This window comes from Hydra vulgaris, chromosome 09 (assembly GCF_038396675.1).
Source record: "Hydra vulgaris chromosome 09, alternate assembly HydraT2T_AEP".
Taxonomy (NCBI): domain Eukaryota; kingdom Metazoa; phylum Cnidaria; class Hydrozoa; order Anthoathecata; family Hydridae; genus Hydra; species Hydra vulgaris.
The window spans coordinates 41,268,896-41,289,403 of NC_088928.1; the positions used below are offsets into that span (position 1 = coordinate 41,268,896).

The 20,508-nt window shown below is 26.9% G+C and overlaps 3 protein-coding genes across 3 annotated transcripts in view; 2 read left to right on the forward strand and 1 right to left on the reverse strand.

Moving 5' to 3' along the window:
- Window positions 1–2,049: 2,049 nt before the first annotated feature.
- On the reverse strand, window positions 2,050–3,553 carry LOC100211811 (forkhead box protein fkh-2). The gene is made up of 2 exons (XM_065805721.1): window positions 3,430–3,553; window positions 2,050–3,125 (listed from the first exon to the last, which is right to left on the reverse strand). Coding segments are annotated over exons 1-2 (1,014 nt in total). The 5' UTR covers window positions 3,431–3,553; the 3' UTR covers window positions 2,050–2,112.
- Window positions 3,554–13,217: 9,664 nt separating this feature from the next.
- On the forward strand, window positions 13,218–17,828 carry LOC100213638 (optic atrophy 3 protein homolog). Its single transcript, XM_065805727.1, has 2 exons — window positions 13,218–13,696; window positions 17,346–17,828. Exons 1-2 carry the CDS (start codon window positions 13,564–13,566, stop codon window positions 17,687–17,689), a joined length of 477 nt encoding a protein of 158 aa, XP_065661799.1. The 5' UTR covers window positions 13,218–13,563; the 3' UTR covers window positions 17,690–17,828.
- A 443-nt stretch (window positions 17,829–18,271) lies between these two features.
- LOC101238882 (E3 ubiquitin-protein ligase UBR2) overlaps window positions 18,272–20,508 on the forward strand; it is a 145,998-nt gene continuing 143,761 nt past the window's right edge. The window contains exons 1-2 of the mRNA XM_065805726.1: window positions 18,272–18,702; window positions 19,088–19,166. Of these exons, the coding sequence (XP_065661798.1) occupies window positions 18,287–18,702; window positions 19,088–19,166 (495 nt within the window). The 5' untranslated portion in view covers window positions 18,272–18,286. The remainder of the gene's footprint in view (window positions 18,703–19,087; window positions 19,167–20,508) is intronic.

Sequence of the window (20,508 nt, forward strand, 5' to 3'; positions counted from 1 at the left end):
TATTTTAATAAATTTCTGTTTTATCAGAATTCATAACACTGGCGATAAGTAAGTTAGCAATTTTTAGTAAAACTTGAAAAGATATGCTTATTTCTTTTACTGAACAATATTTTATATATTAAACTTTCATTGTATTTAATTACATAATGTAAATTACTGGTACACCGCAAACTTTTTGTTGTTGTCAATGTTATTTTTCCGCTATCGAACTTCTGTATTCTCAATTTAATAAAATTTTCCTGCATTTCGAATGCAATCGAACTTCTGTATTCTCAGTTTAATAAAATTTTCATTTTTATCGGAATAATAAAGCCTAGTTTGCATATAAATAAAAAAAAAATATCTAGCTTCAACACGCAATGTTCTCAAAATTAACATCTAAGATTTAAAAATAACTTACAACCTGCTGCAGTAGCAGGTGTAGTATGCTATTGTAACCTCGCTTAACTGTTTTTATACAAAGGGAAAGAAATTTTTTCAAACATTTACTAAGTTGCATTTTAAAACATAAAAACGATGAGACTTTATTCTTTTTTACTTTATAACTACAAAAAAAAAAAAAAAAATTCTGTAAAAAACATAAAAAAGTCTCGGCTTTATTATATGGCGTTCTTACTATCAAACCCTCTTTTTAAATTGTTTGATAACAATAGACAAATGTATGTAATTATGCATTTTATTTTTAAAAAAAACTAGCAAAAAATATATTTTTAAGCGTAAATGATAATTGCGGACTTTTTTATAAAAAATATTTTACAATTTTTATGCTTTTCAAATAAAAAATTTTATTAAATAATTTTTGTTTTTTTTATAATTTTTAATAATTAAATCTTGATATCCAGTATTTTTTGCTTTTGTGATTCGATTTAAATTGTAATAAATTAGATATTACTATTATAAGCTGTTCGTTGTATTTTGGGGATGTTTTACTAAATACGATACTCAATAAAATAAATGTCATTAATGTCATAAATGTGCGATTTAGGTTTTTAGACAAAACAACCATAGCACTACCAAAGATTAATTAACAGAATTGATTTTTATACTTAACTGTAATTGCAACACCCCAAAACAACATGGTAGTCGTAAATTCTCAATAGACAATATTATTTATCTAGTCGTTTATATAAACAAGTTTTTTATAAACGACTAGATAAATAATTTTCTTTTAAAATTGATTCTTTTTGCTAGGCTAATATTAGCCTAGCAAAAAGAATCAATAAAAAAAAATTTACCGTAATATTACGGTAAATTTTTTTTTAAACTACGGTAAATTTTTTTTTAAACACTAAAAATTCCTTGATTTGATGGCCATGATATTTAAGTCAAGAGAATTATATATCCAACGTAAAAATACTTAAACTAATTGTACTCTTGACTCAAAATTAGACTTTGCGTCAAAAGTAAAAACCTTTTCTTATTTAATTTAAAAAAAGTCAAGTTTCAAACGCCGATTTAGGCTAGCTGTTATTTCTAGGTATATATTACAGTATACACTACTGTCTAAAAAATATTTCATAAGCGCAATGAAAAAAAAAAAACATAACTTGGCAATAAAATATGGTTCCAGAAAAGTTGACGGGTCAGTGGATTACGTTAAACGCTGTTTAATAATCATTCTATTGCTCGTTATCTGCAATAATTTTAAAATACAAAAAAATTTAACATATTTTCAATAAAAAATGTGTAATTCTAAAGAACTATTTAATTCGAAGTAAAAATAATTATCGGGATATATATAGTTTTGACTTGTGTTCTAATTGTGCGACTTCAACTCATTTTCTGGATAAGCCAACCAGAAACTCTAAACGTAACTTCAGCACGTTTTGCTATTTGTTTAGGAAACGCGCGCATTTCATCTTCTATCTGCAATGACTCAAAATATTTTTGCGGACGTTTTAATAAGCTACTTTTGTTAAAGAACCTTAAAAAGTTTTAATAAGTGTTAGCGTGTGTGTGCGCGCGCGCGTTTGTGTATATATGTAATTAGATTATTATCTTTTTTAACGAACAAAAATTAGTTGAACAAACGAATAAAAATTAGTTGAATAAGTTCAAAAACCATTATGAAAACAACAATTTTAAATTTATATAACAATTTTAAATCAAAATTTAATAAGGTGTATATGGTGCATACGGGAAGTCGGTTACGTGACACGTACGATAATCAGTCGGAAAGTACATGTTTCGCGTTTCTATTGAGCTTTTTACATTATTGTCTCCTGAATACGTATTTCCGTAAGAAGGCGAAAAGGTCTGTGGGAAATGCATCATCGGAGATTGGCGTAAAGATTCCATGTACATTTTTTGCGCACCACATGGGCTAAGTTGATCTTGAGGGTACTTTTGGTAAGGAGAATAAAAATAGCTACTTGGTGATTTTAAACTGTATGGTTTTATGTCAGTTTTGTCAGTTTTTATATATGACTGCGAATCAGTATCTGTGTGTGATCGATTTGGTATAGCCGCAGAAGGGTAGTATTGTAATGATAAATTAGGTAGTGTAGGATTGCTTACATATGGACAATGTTCTCTATATGGAGACGGAAGTGTTGGCACCATGTGCGGGTAATCAGAAGGAGTACTTTCTGTGTAAAAGTAAGAAGGAAACACATGTGTTCGTTTTGATGAATGGTGAAGTCGAGTAATACCAGATTTTCGTTGTTTCTGAAAGTCCCCTTTACGAAATCGATTTAAATAAATAGGATGAATTGACCAGTAGCATGATTTACCATTATCAGTGCGTGGAATCTTAACAAACCATTCGTTTAGAGAAAGTGTGTGACGAACACTGTTTTTCCAAGATTTGCCTCGACTCTTTAGAATCGGAAAGTTCTCAATTAAAAATTCATAAATATCTTGAAGAGTTGACATATTTCCTTTGCCGGAGAATATTGCTTTTGCAATCATCTCTGTATAAGATGCAATTTTTTCGGGTTCAACCTTTTTATTGCAAGACAAATCATTTTCTAAGAGTTCATCTTTAAAAACATTTTTGACATCCTTGTCGATTTGACTTATATTATCTTCGTTAAAGGGCGAAGTTATTTCTGCAACAGAATGTTTTATTTGAGGTTTTTGTTCTGAAAATAATGGTTTGTGTTCGGCAAATTGATTCAGCGACACTGAAATAAAAAAAGAAAGAAAACTTTATATAAAAATCAACAAAAAATATATATTTTCAAAATGTCAACTGCTGATGATATGCATCAATGATTCCGAGCTGTCAAATTTGCAATAAAGTTTAATCAAATATCATTTGAAACAAACTAGATAAAATTTAATCTGCGAAAGATTTGTTAAGTAAAATTAAAGACAATCAAAACTAAACTATTTCTTAAAGAAAAAAAATTTATGTAGACTATTTGATGTTTTGAAATTAAAAATTTTGATTATTAACGCCAAAAATAATTTTGAAAACAAACTCACTTGTTTAGCAGTAAAGCGTCTAAAATAACGCATGCTAATCAGCTACGATAGTAAATAAACCTCGGAATGAGCCGAAGGAAACTTATTACCCAGCGATAGTCTGCGCACGTGTGGTACATTATAAAGTATTGCACAGGAGGCTATCTTATTGTATATATACTTTTTTTTATAAAAAAAATTATAAAAATTATTTTTTTTAATATTATTTCAAGTCAAAACAGTTAATTACAAAAATTTTAACTTTCAGAAAAAAAATAATCCATACATTTTAACAATGATATTGGGTTTCAAATTATTTAAAAAACCCCCTAATTTTGAAAGTAGTTATATTTCTTCTCCCGCTTCGGAATAAGTGCAGGTATAGCATAATGAGTTCTCTGATCCGATCATACAATATGCCCAAAACGAACGCTGCATTTGTTAAGTAACGCTTTGCAAAGTGATTTTACTGCTTCAGAAAACATTTTCAGGAAAATTTGAAAGCTTTATATTTACTTTTACAACATGTTTGTAATTTTATATTTACTTTAATATAAACAAGAAAAGCGAATAAAAAAAAAAAAGATAAAATTTAACATTTATCGTTTAAGAAATTGAAAATTCATTTTTAGCAATAAATTTTATAGTTCCAATAAAGTTTGAAAACGATGATGTAACTATTTTGTTTGTTACGCACGCTTTCGTTTTCAATTTTATTAAGGCTTTTTTAAGTAAAATTTGTAAATCAAAAAGTTTTTTTTTAATAAAAACTTGTTAAATTTGCAATTTTTTTTAAAGATATCTTTTCTTGTAAACCAAGTATTTAAAAAATTTAATAGAACCTTACATGTTTAACTCATAAACCAAATATTTGTTTTGTCAAATTTTTTCATTATCAAAGAAATATTAAAAATTTTTATAATTTTTGTACATAAAATATAAAAAGTTAGTAACGGTAGTCATTCGGTATGAAAACGAAAAAAGTTTACGCCGGTTTAGATGCAAACGCAATGACTGAAGTTATTTTTCTTTTTTGTTGAAGTTTAAAACACATGTATTTAAAAAGTGACGTTAATAAAAATACTTGTTGTTATTTTTTTTGTTACAACACTGCTTGATGAAATAAATTATCAAATAAAAAGTTTTTGATCAGTTTTTGGCCCTTTTGTACTTTTTTACCGCCTTAACTCTTCCTTCTCCTCCCCCTAATTTTATTTTTACTTTTATTACCGTTATGATAAATGGTCCCGAAGGAGATTCTTTACAAAAATAGAGTTGAAAACTAAAGGAAATGTTTGATATTGTCAACAAAATAATGCACAAAAAAAAACATCTGGTGTTGGCATTAATACGCTAAATTGACTTCAATTTGTGTTTAATGGATTAAATTGAAATGGTAATGGTAAAATAAAACACAAAAACATTTTCTTGTGTGTGTTATGTTTAGAGTTGCCAGATGTCCTGCTTTTGCGTAGGAGAAAACAGTACCGAACCAATACAAATTTAGATTTTAGATGTGTACTCCTTTGTAAAAACATTGGGTTGTATTTGCACAAATCAATCGCTTTAATGAATAAATGAGAAACCATCTAACAAAAAAAAAAAAAAAAAAAAAGAAGTTTTTTCTATTGTGTATTTTAATTTTTGATAAATTATTAGATAAAATTAAAAACTTCTTTTTAATTTAATTTTTTGCAAATCGAGGTGCTCCAAGAAGACCCAACGGTTTTGTTACAGAACGCTGCGAAAAAGCATTCTATGATGAAATTCAAGCCGTTTTCTTTATAAATGTTACAAATATGGCCAGAGCAAACATCAAACCTCCGACCTCTTGATTCTAAAGCCAGCGTTGTAATCCAGGAAAAGCCAACCTATCACTTAAGTATCGTTGGCCAACATGCAAAGAGTTTTTACGCGACGCACTAACTTTACGCTAGTAAAAAAAACTTAAAGAAAATGTTACGCTAAGTTTTTTCTTTTCATTAACTAAACCCGACTTTATGAGAATAGGAAATAAGTTAATCAACAGTATTTTTGTCAACAAAAATAACCATTTGTTAAGAGACGTATCAAATAAATAGTGCACAGCGTCAAAAAAATGCAAACTAATTTGCATTTATTTTGACGCTGTGCACCATTTATTTGATACGTCTCTTAACGAATGGACTCAAAAATTCTGAGTTCGCCACTCGGGTGAAGGTTTTGGGCTCAGGGCTGAAAGTTCAAAATTATTTGCATTTCGCAGCACTGCGTGTGAGATGTTATAGCGTAAAGGTGATAAGGCTAAATAAGTCTTTTACTTGCCCCGCCAATATTTATTTTTATTTATATGCTTCGAAGCTGTATATATTATTAAACGGCAAAAAATAAACAATAAAAAAAAGTTGAAAAGCGAAAAGTGGGTAAAACTTTTTTTTAAATCACGAAGCCTGGTTTTAAATAATTTGACCTATGTTAATTTCGCTCTAAAGTTTTTCGCTTTAACAACGCTGAACCTAATTGAGATAGCTAATAGGATATCATATCGGGCTAGAATATTGAACCCCCATAAATAAAATTGAAATCGCAGACGCGATACAAAGTTATATCATTTAGAAGTTCTTCTAAATTGTCCTTAATAACATGTTTGCATGTCATGTTGTTAAAAAAAAGTAGTTTACATAGTGAAGTGTTAAAATTATTATTTATTATTAGTAAAGTACTAAATTATAATTGATATTTAATTTTCAAAAATTTAGGGCTTTTTTTATGGCAGGGGGCCACCCATAAATGATGTCATTAAATAGAGGGATGGGGATGCTGAAAAGTTTGACAATAATTAACAATAGGGAGAAGGGGAGTGATGAGACTTAACGATGTCAACTTTAAAAAACTTTCTTTTTTGAAAGTTTATCTATGAACAGATTTAAAAAAAAAAATCGATAAAAAATAAATAATAATAGGGGAAAGTCGGGTAGCCCTGGACGGCTGGTAGTCTCGGTCACTTGGTGTACAGCTAAAAATAAAGATGTTATTTGGTTTTAAGTGCCATAAAAACGTTCTTTTAGTGGTTTTAAGAAAAATGCAAAAGCTCTGCTCCAATATTTTAAAGCGATTGAACGGTAGAGCAAAATATTGTTATCTACCATCAGAGTGCCATTTTTTTGTATACATTCAACTTTTTATTTATTTACAATAAAAATTTTATTTGCTATATTTGTAAAAAAAAATAACTTTTTTTTATATTTTTATGATTTTAAAAATAGTAATTTGAAATGAGGATGAACGGGTGGAACCGGACACATGTTTGATGGGTAGCTCGGGACAACTTATCCCATTTGTAAGTTAAAATTTATTTTATCATTTATCTTACAATATACCGTTTGATTATTGACAAAAATCAAATAATAATATATTGTATTTCATTAAAAATAATTATTATGACATTATATAGAACTTATTTTTTAATATTGTGTGCGGTTGCTTTCTTTGTTTGCAATACTATTGTTATTTTTAGTGCCAGGTTTATCTGCTTGTGCTGGTTATTTCATATTTTTTAACTTTTTAAATTGGTTTTAAGTTATATATCAATATTACATTTTACTCATTTATAACATTGTTTTGTGGTAATTTTTAGTGCCACCTACATGAGTGACTGGTGGTAATTTTATAATTCTTGGTTTCCACTTCGGTTATACTAGATGACATGAGGTATCATAGCTGCATTAAAGTTTTTTTAGTAACTTTAGCGTATAGTAAAAGCAATTAATTTTTTTTTTGGGTCAAGGTAAAAGGCGGAGGAGGAAGGACCATACGACCTTTCCCTCATTATCCTTCCCTACGTCAAATTATGCACTATGACACTATGTATAATATATATATATATATATATATATATATATATATATATATATATATATATATATATATATATATATATATATATATATATATATATATAGAATACAAAATTAATGCATCACATAAAGAATCATCGGTTATTAAAATGCTACAAACCATGACAATTATATGTTTAGTATCCCTTTATATATTACCACTAGTATTACCGCACTTACTACCTTATTCTTGAAACTCTTTAAGGCAGGATTTAGTAAAGCATCATTAAAATCAATGGGGATGGAGTCAAAATTTCAGAATATAATATTGCTTATCTTTTATCCAGTGCGTTTTCGAAAGTTACATACTATGAAATAGCTCAAAGTGAATTTAAATGTACAGGTATATTTTCGTTATATAGAAATATATTTTCTGATCTTGATCACCTACCATCAATGATAACAGATATTTCTATGGCAGTTGAGTCATCAATAACAACAACAAAGCAAGTAATTGAGCCATCGGTAATAAATGGTCTATTAGTAATAAATGATCTATTAATAATAAATAAGACATCAACAATGAATAAACCATCATTAGATAACAACATTCTCAATAGCATCACTTAACAACAACTTATAAATTCTACCAATATAACCTCCACTGCCATTTTTGTTTCTACAACACCTTATATCAAAACAACCGTTTTGAAAAAACCATTAACTTTCAATGCAGTTATTAAATCTGAAAATACTGATGTTCTAAATGCTTTATTTCTGATTCGTACAATTAAAAAAAAAAAATTAATTATAAAGAAAAGAAAGCTCAAAAAAGTGAAATTCTCACCTCTTCTCCTTATGTTAAACAATTCGTTGTTGAGTATAGGAAGCTTCCTAAACTCACTCAATCAATAAAAATAAAAAATCCAAAAATAGATTTAAAAAAATATACTTTGTTTGTTTGAAAATCCTGAAAACAAAACTGATTGTATAATACGTGGAGAAAACTTTGATGAAGTCTGCTTTACATGTAAAGATTGGTTTCATAAAAATTGTGTAGTGTTAGATCCTATCTCTGACTATTATGATTGTAACGTTTGTATGGTTTTGAAAAGTATGAAGTTGCATAAATGTGACGTTGAATGACGTATGATGGTGTTGAAAAATAAATAACACCAAGCATAAAGTATTTATCTAGAAAATTTCTTTTTTGGTGGTTCTTAATTGGTGGATATTTTTTTAACAGTGTTTTAATAAATTACAATATATTACTTTGTTTTAAATTCCAATAAAAGTACTTTTAGATGCAATAAAGTGTTTTAAATGTATCTTGAATAAAAGTAAACTAATTTTAAATGATGTCGTTTTTAAAATCCTTATTTAAATCCCATTCCTTTTCATCACTGAGTAGACTAGTGGCAGGAGCTTTGAAAAAATGCCTAAGTTAACAGCTCGTATAGTCTTGGACAGGCTCGAGTAAAATAAACTCTGAATTTAAAAAAGTTCCATAAACCTGTAGAACTAGTCACAAAAGAATTGTTTTGATATTATTCCTGAATCAGATTATTATAACTAAAATGTTCGTGGTAACATACAAGTAAAATAATGTCTTAAGTTTGTGCATTATGATTTAAAAAGACGTGAAATCCAGTTTAAATTATATATCCGGGGCTACCCTTCAATTTTTAAAACGTCCATTTTCTAACATTTTTTCTTTTATGTTTTGTATTTTATTAAAGTGCACTATTTTTTTGCTTTTAATTCAATAAATATTTCTACTTTCATAAAAGCCATTTGACACTTTATTTTTCGTTAGCGTTTGAGCAATATATTACTTATTCTATAAGTGTCTGGGGTTACCCGACTTTCCTTTAAAAAAACTGATTTTAAATACGCATTCATAATTTTATTTTAGGGAAAAGAGCGTAAAAACACTGACATAAATTTTAAGGGAGTTGGTCAAAAATTGCTAGAGTTTAATAAAGAAGGGAGGATAGTCAAAAAATCAGGATATTTTACTGACAAACGAATATTAAAAAAAATAAAAAAATAAAAAGTACTACTTGTTTAACGAATAGTAATACTCGTTAAACTTCGGTACCGAACTTCGTTAATACTCGTTAAACTTCGGTACCGAATTTAAGCAAATAGTATGAAAATATTACAATTCGTTAAACTAAGTTTAAAGAAATGTAATATTTTAATGTAATATTTTCCCCTAGTTTAAATATTCGCTTCACGAATAGTAATAATATTTTTTTTATGAAACAATTTTTTTTTTAAATATAAATAAATTTTTTTTTTCAAGCACAGTAGTTGTTGGCGAGATGATCTCCTGTGAAGTCAGAAAAAAATGTTCAAGATTGGGAGTTTTCTTTCTAATAGCTTCATAGATCAACATTTCTTATGAAATATCTTTAAATTTGTCGCTTGAGTTGTGGCGCTATTTTTTGCCCGATTGCTGAATTGGATCCTCAAGTTAATCTTTAAGTGAATGTGAGTTTTCATCAAGATTTGCTAGGCCACACAATTAAAGTAATTTTAAGTTATCTGTATTCATTGCTAAAAGCCTGGACAGCAAGTTTTTGGCAGACTTTTGAAGTATTGCCTTCAGAAGCATTTTGGAATGTTTAAGTTCTTTAAAGTCGGGTAAACATTCTGGATTGGAAAGATATATGTACAAGCTTACAAGACTCTCTGCCTTCTCTATTCAAAACGTCTCAAAACTGCGCTCTCCATTTCAATGTAAAGAGTCAAATTTCATTGTTTCCTGTTGGCAAAGGGTTTCTGCTGCACATTTGACTAATTCAAGAAGCAAGAATGCCGTATAAAATGTTTAATTCATCATCACTGCAAATCCAGTGTGAAGAAGTGTCTTTTCTTTTTTGATTGAATCTTTAAGAAACTGTTAAACCATCGACAGACTGTTTCATCTTGTACTGCAATCGTGGACATTCGAAATCTCTTTTCCGAGCTATTTCTTGTTTTCTTCTTGGACGTTGTTTTTGACTGGAGATTGTCGAAACAACTTGACATTTTTTTGATATTTTTAATGACACTTGCAATCAGTGTACTTGCAGTGTTTAAAATTTGTGTACTTTACATCTTTAAAATTTTTATGAGTAGAGTTAAACTTTATTGTTAAAAGAGTTGCTTTAGAAACAGTTGAATAACTTCATGTAAACATGAAAGTTATTCAACTGATACATTTTTAAACTTAACCCAAGAAAAGACAAATATGTACATATAAAACTTTGCATTTTCATTTTTTAATACAGTTAGGTAAGTCTTGATACAAAAAAATTAGGGGAAAATCTGGGGAAAATTTTTTTTAAGCTGCTTATTTTTATGTTTAAATTTTAACTTTTGAAAAAATACTTAAAAAGTTAGTTTCTAGTTTTAAATTTATTTTTAGGGAATTTGTATTTTTAAAGTATTTTCCATATTTAAAGATATAAAATGATAAAACTAGTTTTCTCCTTATTTTAAAACTTCGATTGTTCCAAATGAAAAAAGTTAACGTTAAAAACACGTTAAATTGTCCGCGAAATTTACTCCTTATTTAAAAATGTATTTGTTGCTGAAAAAATAGTTTTAAAAGTGGAAAATTTACGAGCTAAAAAATTGCTTTCCTTTTTCTCTGACTGTTCCTAAGTGTTCCTAAGTTATTCGTCTAGTTTTTTTCCTTGAACATCAGTTCTTTGGAATTTGCTTCCTTCATCTTGCTTTCCTGATTCATATAATTTGCAATCTTTTAAGTCGTCTGTCAACCGTTATCTTGCTTTACAATCTTTTTTCTTCCAGTAACTTCCAAATTTAATAGTGATTGCTTGCAGCCTTGTTGGAAGCAAAGATGTAAAAAAGAAAAAAAAAAATTTTGATCACTTTTCCCGGATTTTAAGGTACTGTCCGTGATTTAAAAGAACTTTTTTAACTATTGTCGAAGAAATTCTTGTTGGAGCACTAAGTCTACCACAAGTTGGTTGACTTGTTTCTCCATCTAAGAATTTCTTAGTTGGAGATTCCAACTAAGAAATTTTTAGTGCTTGGAACTTGGACAAATATCTAAAGAAGTAAAATAAAATTATGTAACAATAAAAACAAACAAATAAAAGTAAAAAATTAAATTGATAGTATGATAATATTATATATAGATAAATATTGATTGTTTTAAAACGAAAATACAAAATTATTTTAGCTGCTTAAACTTTTAACGTATATTTTAATTTTGATGTCACTGCAATTATCTTAAATTTGACTTTTTTACAATTTAGAATTTATACTAAAGCGTGTACACGAAATAAATGTGAAAGAATAAGCACGTTATTTTTTTTCAGTGGTTGTATTAAAATCTTTTTAATTATTTTGTATTTTGTTTACAACGTGTTGTGGTTTCAAAAAAATATGTTAGTTTTTGGATTTAACTTGAAATTAGTTTTAAAAATGACAAAAGTAGAAGACGTAAGAGAAAAAATTATGCACAAATATTTACAAAATAGTAGCTACAATTTGATAGCAAAATCGTTGCAAATACATCTATTCACCGCTAGTCGTGTTATTCTACGTTTTTTTCAAACAAAATCAATCAAACGCAAATCTGGTGGTGGAAGAAAGGAAGGTTTTAACGATATAAAACTAGTTAGAAAACTGGTTTAAGAATAACCCAAGCCTTTCACTAAGGGAACACACAAAAGTATATAGATTTTCTCATAGTTTTGTTGCAAAAGTTAGAAACAAACATGGTTTTCATTCTTTCAAAGCACAAAAAGTGCCCAACCGTTCTGAAACTCAACAAAAAAGTGCAAGAACCCGCGGCAGAAAGTTGTATGACAATTTTGTTTCTAAAAATTTCTGTATTATTGAAGACGATGAAACTTATATCAAGTACGATCATCAACAAACTCCTGGTGCTGTTTACTATATTGCCAAATATAGAGGAAAAACAGATAAAAAAATTAAATACACAAAACATGATAAGTTCGCTAAAAAAACTTTGACTTGGCAAGCTATTTGCAGTTGTGGCAAAAAATCAGCACCTTATATTTCTCAGTCCACACTTTCTGGTCAAATATATGTTAAAGAATGTTTACAAAAAGACCTTTTACCTCTCATTAAATCACACAATAACAAACCTGCGCTCTGGCTTGATTTAGCTTCAATTCATTATTGAAAACTAGCTATGGAATGGTATTAAAACAATAATGTAAAATTGGTGCCTAAAACAGAAAATCCTCAAAAACTGCCCAGAATTGAGAGTTATTGAAAAGTACTGGGCTATTATTAAAAGAAAAATGAAAAAAACAAAAAAGCTTTGCAGAAACATTAAAGATATTAAAATATCATTTAAAAAAGCATCAAATAGTTTTGATTCTTATTCTGTGCGCAAGCTTATGGGTACCACTAAAGCAAAAGCTCGAAATTTTATTAGATTCCCACAGGAATAATTAATTTTTTTTTAATGGTTGATCTTATATTATTGTATTAAAATTATTACTTGGTTCGAAATAAAAATTGAGGAGTACTTTTTTTTAGTTGTTTTTCTACTTTCACATTTATTTCATGTACGCTTTAATTAAAGTAAAAATTAAAAATTTGTCTTTTCTTGTTATTTGGTAAATAAATATTCTCAGTTAAAAACAAAAGGCCTATTCATCATTTGTCTGTGACGAAAAATGCGTAAAATGATGTCAGGACCAACGACACCGAGGAGGGGAGGGGGGGGCACGTATTTCCTCACTTTTTTTCTAAAGGACCAAATATTTTAATAACAAACGTAAAGAAAAATACCTTTATAATAACTTTAAAAGCGTGAAGTTCTTTCTTGCTTTCGATTTTTTGTTTTATTTTTGAAATATTCCATTTTACCAAGAGTTCATTTTTTTTTAATGTCATAACTTCTAAATAAATATCCTGAAATGAGTATCCTCCATTAATTTTTAAGGAAAGTCTCGATATATATCGTGTGGTATCGAGGTAACAGAAAAATATATCGTGACATATCGAGGCTGCGTGAAGCTATTTATTTACATGATTAATATGTGATTTTCTAATGAAAATGTCAGCTTACAAAGACTTAATTCTTGTAAAAAATTAATCACATTGAGAGCTTGAAGATAAAATTTATTTTGTTATTTTAATTTTTAAACATGTGCTAAGACTATAGATATATTAATGCGCAATATTTCGAATATATTTCCTTTACTGCGTTTGTTACTTCCAGGAAGTTTTAATATATTTTGATTTAGAAGTTAAAAACAAATACATGTGCTTTTAGGTTTAACACTATTCTTTAAATGGTTTTTTCATTAAAACTAACATTTTTGAGGTAACATAAAAATTCATGTCTCCACTTCCTCTACTTAAACTTGGTACTCTTGTTGTTAAACAACTTTCTAAACCGTTGGCAAATGCTATAAAAAGTACAGTTAAAGAGAACCCCAGATTTGCCAAAACTGTTGCATTACCTGCTCAAGGTAAGTAAATACTTTGACCGATCTTTACTTAAATTGTAGTTTATGCTTTCTGTTGAAAAAAATAAATAAACAGACAACAACAACAAAAAAACAAAGCAAAAAAAACATATACTTATTAATTGTCTATAACATTTAAAATTAACTTTTTGTGTTAAAAAAAAAAAAAAAAAAATTTGGAGCTTAAACCATCAAGCAAGGGTTACTTATGCTTTTATATCTACTAAAGCAGATTTAGCATTGTGCAATGGTAATATTTTTTAAAATTTTATATTTTAAAAATTTTTTTAAAAGACTTACAAATAAAAAAAAACAAGTTTATTAAACATAAATCAATATGGTAGTAATAATCCAACTCAAGTTCTGATTTAAAAAGTTTAATTAAAAATGATAATAAATATTCTCCATAAGGGAGATTCTTGTGTTGCAAGTGAAACTCTGGTACAAATATTTTCCAATATTTGGGGCTATACAAAATAGTTTACTAAAGATATGCAAGATTTGTATTGCAATTATTATAGTAGGAGATATGTCTGATATAAAATAATATTTTTCTAATAATATGTTTATTGCACACATAAAAAAAAAACTTATTAGTTGTGTTTCGTGTGTGAGATACAAAACTATAAATTTGAATTTTAAACTTTGATTAAAATTTTTTTATGTTACAGAAAATTTATGTTTACAAAAAATAAGTTTTGTCATAATTTCATTAATTTCATAAAAATTAATGATAAATTTTAGTGTTACGTGTGTGACAAATTTTGTTATGTGTGACACTGTACAAACTTTTAATAATTTAACACATTTAAAACACATAGTTTCATTGTTCTGCACAAGGCATCAATTATTAAAAGCCAATTCTGGAGATTGGGAATCAATTCAGAAGATTGGGAATTATTTCTGGAGCTTGCATGTCATTAATATAGTTTGTTTGTAAATTAGATGACTTTAAGTTACTTGTTTTAAAAAATCATCACGTATCCATTGAAAGCATTGACATATTGAATTTTTTTGTATTCCCTGTGTTTTTTTGACTTCTAACCAAGATTTTTTGTTGTCTATTTTACTGATGATTTTATCATTACTAATATAAAGAATATTTGTAGCTGTAACAAATGGTTTAAGAATATTGAAAAAATCTATGGAGGTTTGTACACACACTTTCTCATTCTTGCTCATACATTTTAATTGAACAAGAAATTTTGCTCTTCCTCCAACACCATCTTCAGCCTTCCATGGGAAGTTAAAAAATATTTCCACTCAAATTTTTTTAATTATATTGCAAAAATAGTTGGTTAAGTAATTTCATCATAAATTTATTTTTTAATTCTGATGATAGGCCATCGGTGAAAGTAGTTTCAGTTATTATTACAGTTATATGACATGAGTATTATATATAATTTTCAAATAAAGCAGTAAACACTATTTTTGCCCTTGTCTCTAGTGTCTGAACAGATAAAATATGTTTTGCAATTATTGTTTTTGGAAACAGCACCAGGTAAAAATTGAACAGTTAAAAAATGCACTCAACAGTGCATTTTGTACTTCATTTCTTGTCTTTTTCAAATTCAGTTGCTTGAACTCTTTTTATACAAAGATGTTTTTTAAAATTAGATGAAGTATATAGTAATTTTTCTATTACTTTTCCCTTGCACCCATTTTTTGATTGTAATTGAAGATGCCCAGATTTGTCTTTGGTCCACTGCTGCCACATGACCTGCTCTGCTGGATTAATATTTTTGAGAAATTTTTTTACTTTATTTTTTGACAGCAGACAGTTTTTAAGCCAACAAGATGAATTGTATTACTGTGACCAACAGAGGTTATCTAACCACCATGAACTATTATAGCTGATGCATAATATTTTAAGTAATAAACAAAAATTCTCATGCAGTTTGTACTTACACTGGTCTTCAGGTGTTTTTTCTGAAAAAAGTTTATTTTTAGGCCTCAGCTTACAAAATGTAGAGAATGACATTACCTCTCCATAGGTTGATTGAAAAATTGTGCGAGCTTCTCTCAATAACATTGTCAAAAAATATTTTCTCGGCTTTTTTTCTTTCTATTTTCCTACACGGTTATTTTATCTTTTAGAATGGGTATTGTGAAGACAATATCACTAACTTTTTCTATTTGTTAATATCACTTGATAACATCTTTCCTTTTTCAATTTTGTTATTATAAATAAACCTGCATTATTTGCCAAACTTAGTACAATAATTTTACGTTTAGTTGGAAATTTTGGAAGTGCATTCGTTGATTATGATATAGCTTTTCCAAACGTCTGACTACAAATGTTAAAAACTGCTATTATTTAAACTTGAAGATTTAGTTGGTCATTAATTTTTTGTCTACTAATTTTTTCGTATTATATATTAATCTAAATTTAAAACAGCTAACTATTAGAATTTACAAAGACCTTAAAATCAATTATTTATAAAGTTATTTGATTTCATCTTTTCAAGCAAATTCAAACTGAAAATGACTTTCAAAATACGACTATGTAGTTGTTTTCTTATTGAATTTAATAAAGAAAATTGAGATTAATTTTTTAAAAAGTAAATTATATTAATACTACATTTATATCAAATAATTTTTTACCATTTAATATTTTAGATTTTGTTTCAATCCACATGAACTATTTACTATTTATTTTCTATTTTTTTGAATATATTATTTTCTCTGTGTAACATATAACATTAACTATAAAACTAGTTACTTGTGTGTGACCAAACTTTTTAAAATTTTTTTTAGGTATATACTACAATATCATAAATTTTTTTTTTCATTTTATTTCTTCTATACTTTTTGCTTATAACTGAAAATATTTTTTAAAAAAACATTTTATTTTGCTCACAAACAAAACTTTTCATTGTTTTTGCTATGTGTGTGACATCACAAAAAGGGTATTAACTGAATTGTAATATATATATATATATATATATATATATATATATATATATATATATATATATATATATATATATATATATATATATATATAATTTTAAAACTAGATATTTTTGTTTAAATTATATTAAAATAGTTATGGTAATGCTTTTATGTAATTAACACAATAATAAATATTTATTTATAATGATAAATGGAAAATAATATACTAACATTAAAAATTAAAAAATGTCAAATTTTAATAACTGTAAAAATAAATATCAATATTTTTCCATACACTTTACAAAAACTACTAAATGTAAATTTAGGTAGTTTTAGTTAAAGATATGCAAAAATATCGTAAAAAAAGTGTGTTTGAAAAATTAACTACCTAGTCAAAATCTAGTACTAGTTGTAATTCCATGTTTGAAAAGTTAACAAAGGGAAAAATGAGGTTTTGTTATGTTGTTATTGTTGAGGGATCTGAACTTAAGTGTTCTGTAAATCCAAATATAATAGATCAAGAATGATTTGATTTATAATTAAGTAAAATTATGAATAAACTAATTTTTTTTTGATTAAAATTTTTTTTGTTTATAGTAATATTATACATATGTAGTGCCTGTACAAACCCTCAGCTCATAAGTGTCTTGAAACTTTTACGTTTCATCGACTAGGCTAAACTTGTATTCTACATAAAAAATAGATTGTTGCATCACTTAAGAGTTGTTTTTAATTTAATACTTTTTTTATTGTTTAGCTTTTCATATTATGGAGCAGAGAGTTCGAATGGCAGGGTTTGGTTGGAAAAATAAAGTTGAAGTAAAACCTCTTAATGAAGATGCTGCCGTTAGCCTGGGAGCAGAAATGGTTGGGGAGTTTGTTATATTCTCATTAGCAGCAATTTGTGTTATTTTGCAAGTTGTGTACAGTAAAAGGAGTGAAAAGCGAAAAGAAGAAGCACTAAACAATAAGCTGGTTTCTCTTCAAGAGCAAATTTTACAACTTAATGTAGAAAAAAGCGAGTTTAAACAAGAGATTAGTAATTTAAAAGAGTCTATACTATTGCTTAAAAGTGTTAAAGTAGAACTAAATAGCACCTAATAAAATTTTTAAACACAATACTGTGTGTCAGTATTGCGCCAGTTTGTTTCAATATAATGAACGATAATAATAGACAATTATTTTTACTGTTATTATCTTCATATGTATAGTTTTTGAGAAAATTTTTTTTTTAAATTAATTTTTCTAGTTATTTTTTATTATTGGTTTTAAATTTATTTAAATCAAATCAAGTTTAATGAAATACGTTTAAAATTAATTGATCTAGCAACTTAGTTATTATTTAGTCTAAATATTAAAATGTATCATGTAAGTGTATGATTTATTATTTTTAAATGTCTTGAGCTGTTTTACATTTGTGCACTGTATTTTAATTGTTTTGCAGCACTACACTATATTACACTGCAACACAGTGCTACAATAAATTGTAACATAGCATTCCTGTCATTACAGTTTAATTACTGTGTAGTATTACTGCATTGTTGAACCACTACACTTACTCATATTGCAGCATTAATACTGCTACACAGTGTACTATGTTACTATATTGCATTACTGTGCTGAATGACAATATGACTGCGCTGAAATGAAAATTGTAATTTTATTTATTGATTTTTTTTTTCTTTGGCTACTTAATTTATGGTTGTATATTGTTATATTCAGATTGCTATGAAAAAAGCCAGATTTTCACATTTTATTATGAATGTACCTGAGCACTTAAACAATGAATGGCTAGCATGCTTTCCAAAAGAATGTTTTTCTGTTAGAAACCCACCATACTCATACAATACTAAAGAGTCTCAACTTGAGGCAAAAATATATTCTCATTTGTCTCAACATGCTCCCAAGTTAATGAAAGAAATTACAACTATAAATAATGTTTCAAAGTTTGTGATTGATGAGCATAAATTTAAGTGCTGGATTGTTGAACCTTTTGAGTATTTCATTTGTGGAAAAGATCCCTCTAAAGGTTTTGAAGAGTTGAGAAAGATTAATAAACCACCAAATTTTTGTGGACGATTATTTAAAGTTGGTGATCCAACATATACTTGCAAGTATGTTTTTTTAATTCAAGATGTATATTGCAAGTGTATAATTTATAAAATAACATTTACTTGTAAGAAAATATTTTTTGTTAAAATATCATGAGGTTGCAAGTATCTGCTTTTTAAATCAATATTTTGCTGCATTTTTTTTCAAAACCACTCTTCTTAAAACCATTGATTTAACCATATTTTTTGTATACTTTTTATGCATGTAAATGTATTTTATAATGTTATAAAAATAAACAAATTTTCGTAATTTTTAAATATAGAACTGTTATTTTTAATTAAGTTTTATTCAACTCATGTAATATTCCTTTTACATACATATTAATTTTTTTGATTAAAAATGCTTTTTTGAAAATTGAATTAAAAAAAGTTTGTTTAATTTTTTCAGAGATTGTGCTGCTGATCCAACATGTGTGTTTTGTCATGATTGTTTTCATCAAAGTGTACACACAAAACATAAGTATAAGGTGACTTTTTTTATGGATTTTATAAAACCAATTTTTTGTTTTATTTACTTTAAAAACAAACTGATTACATGTTTTTTTTTATAAACATGTGAAATTTTTGAAACAGGCTTCGATATGCTTATGCAAAAAGCTCTAAGAGACTAAAAAATATGCTTAAACATATTTCTAATAAGATATGCTTATTTCAATATTTTTTGTGCGTTATCACATTTTCTTGTTGTTCCTTTTGAAGTCTTTGTTGGCTCTTGAAATTTTTTACAATGTTTGTATTTAACACAAGTTTTAACATCTTCTAACAACAATTGGATTGCATGCTTTTTCTTTCTTTTTTTTCAGCATTATTATTACTATTCTTTACAGTATTTAAATAAACGAGTTTGATAGAGTGATGTTGGACTTTCAAGTACTTTTTTCCGAAGTATTTTAATAAACATTTTTTGTTAAATTTACATACTTAAGTTCTAAATAAAAGTTTTGCTATGAAATGGCATCATGAAATCATGTATTTATTGCAAAATATAAATTTGTATGAAATTTTCTTTTATTGTTTAAATTTTAAATACATATTTTTAAAATTTTAATTAAATTTTTTTTAAGCATATAAATGTTTTATCAAGGCTCAACAATATGATTATCTATGTTTATTTTTAAACAAAATCTGAACCTAGGTATGGTTATAAATGTTATGCTTATAAAAACAAACAAACATGTAACATGCTGTTAATTAGTTGATAAAATTCATTAATATTTTTAAGAAATAAAAGTCTCAAAGTGTCTGTTGCTTTAAAAGAATTACTCTGTACAGCAGATCAATTTCTAAAAGAACAGCAGGACTCTTTTAGAAAGGACACATATATTAAAATATTCTATATATAGCAAATATATGCAAGACTTTTTACTATTTTTGAACCAAATACTTTTTTACTAACTAATACAGTTAATTTTTTATCAAGGTTTTTTTTTTATCAATTTTTGATTGTTACCTAATTAATACTGATTATTGTGTTCAACCAACCAATAGTATTTATAAAAGTATTTCCAATTGTGTAGCATAATTAATTTAGTAAACATTGCTATTTAATTTCATAAATAACAGTGTTTTGTAAATAAGACAATATTATAGAAACTTCTATTAGTATGGTTGTTGCTCAAACGAACATCTTTTGTTCCATCAAATAAAACTCAATCTTGCATGGCTTTTTTACTGCAACTTTTATCAATAATTAATTTTTTTTCATCAATAATTTCTCTTTCATCATGCTCAAAAAAATTTTATTCATCTACTTTTTTTTCTCCATCATCAACGCTTTGGAATTAATTCTTGTCTTCATTTTTCAGTTTA

Excerpts from the sequence above, each read along its gene's own strand:
- LOC100213638 (XM_065805727.1), top strand. The coding sequence starts at position 13,564 with ATGTCTCCACTTCCTCTACTTAAACTTGGTACTCTTGTTGTTAAACAA. Across the intron at positions 13,697-17,345 it reads TGTTGCATTACCTGCTCAAG|CTTTTCATATTATGGAGCAG; the intron begins GTAAGTAAATAC and ends TTTATTGTTTAG.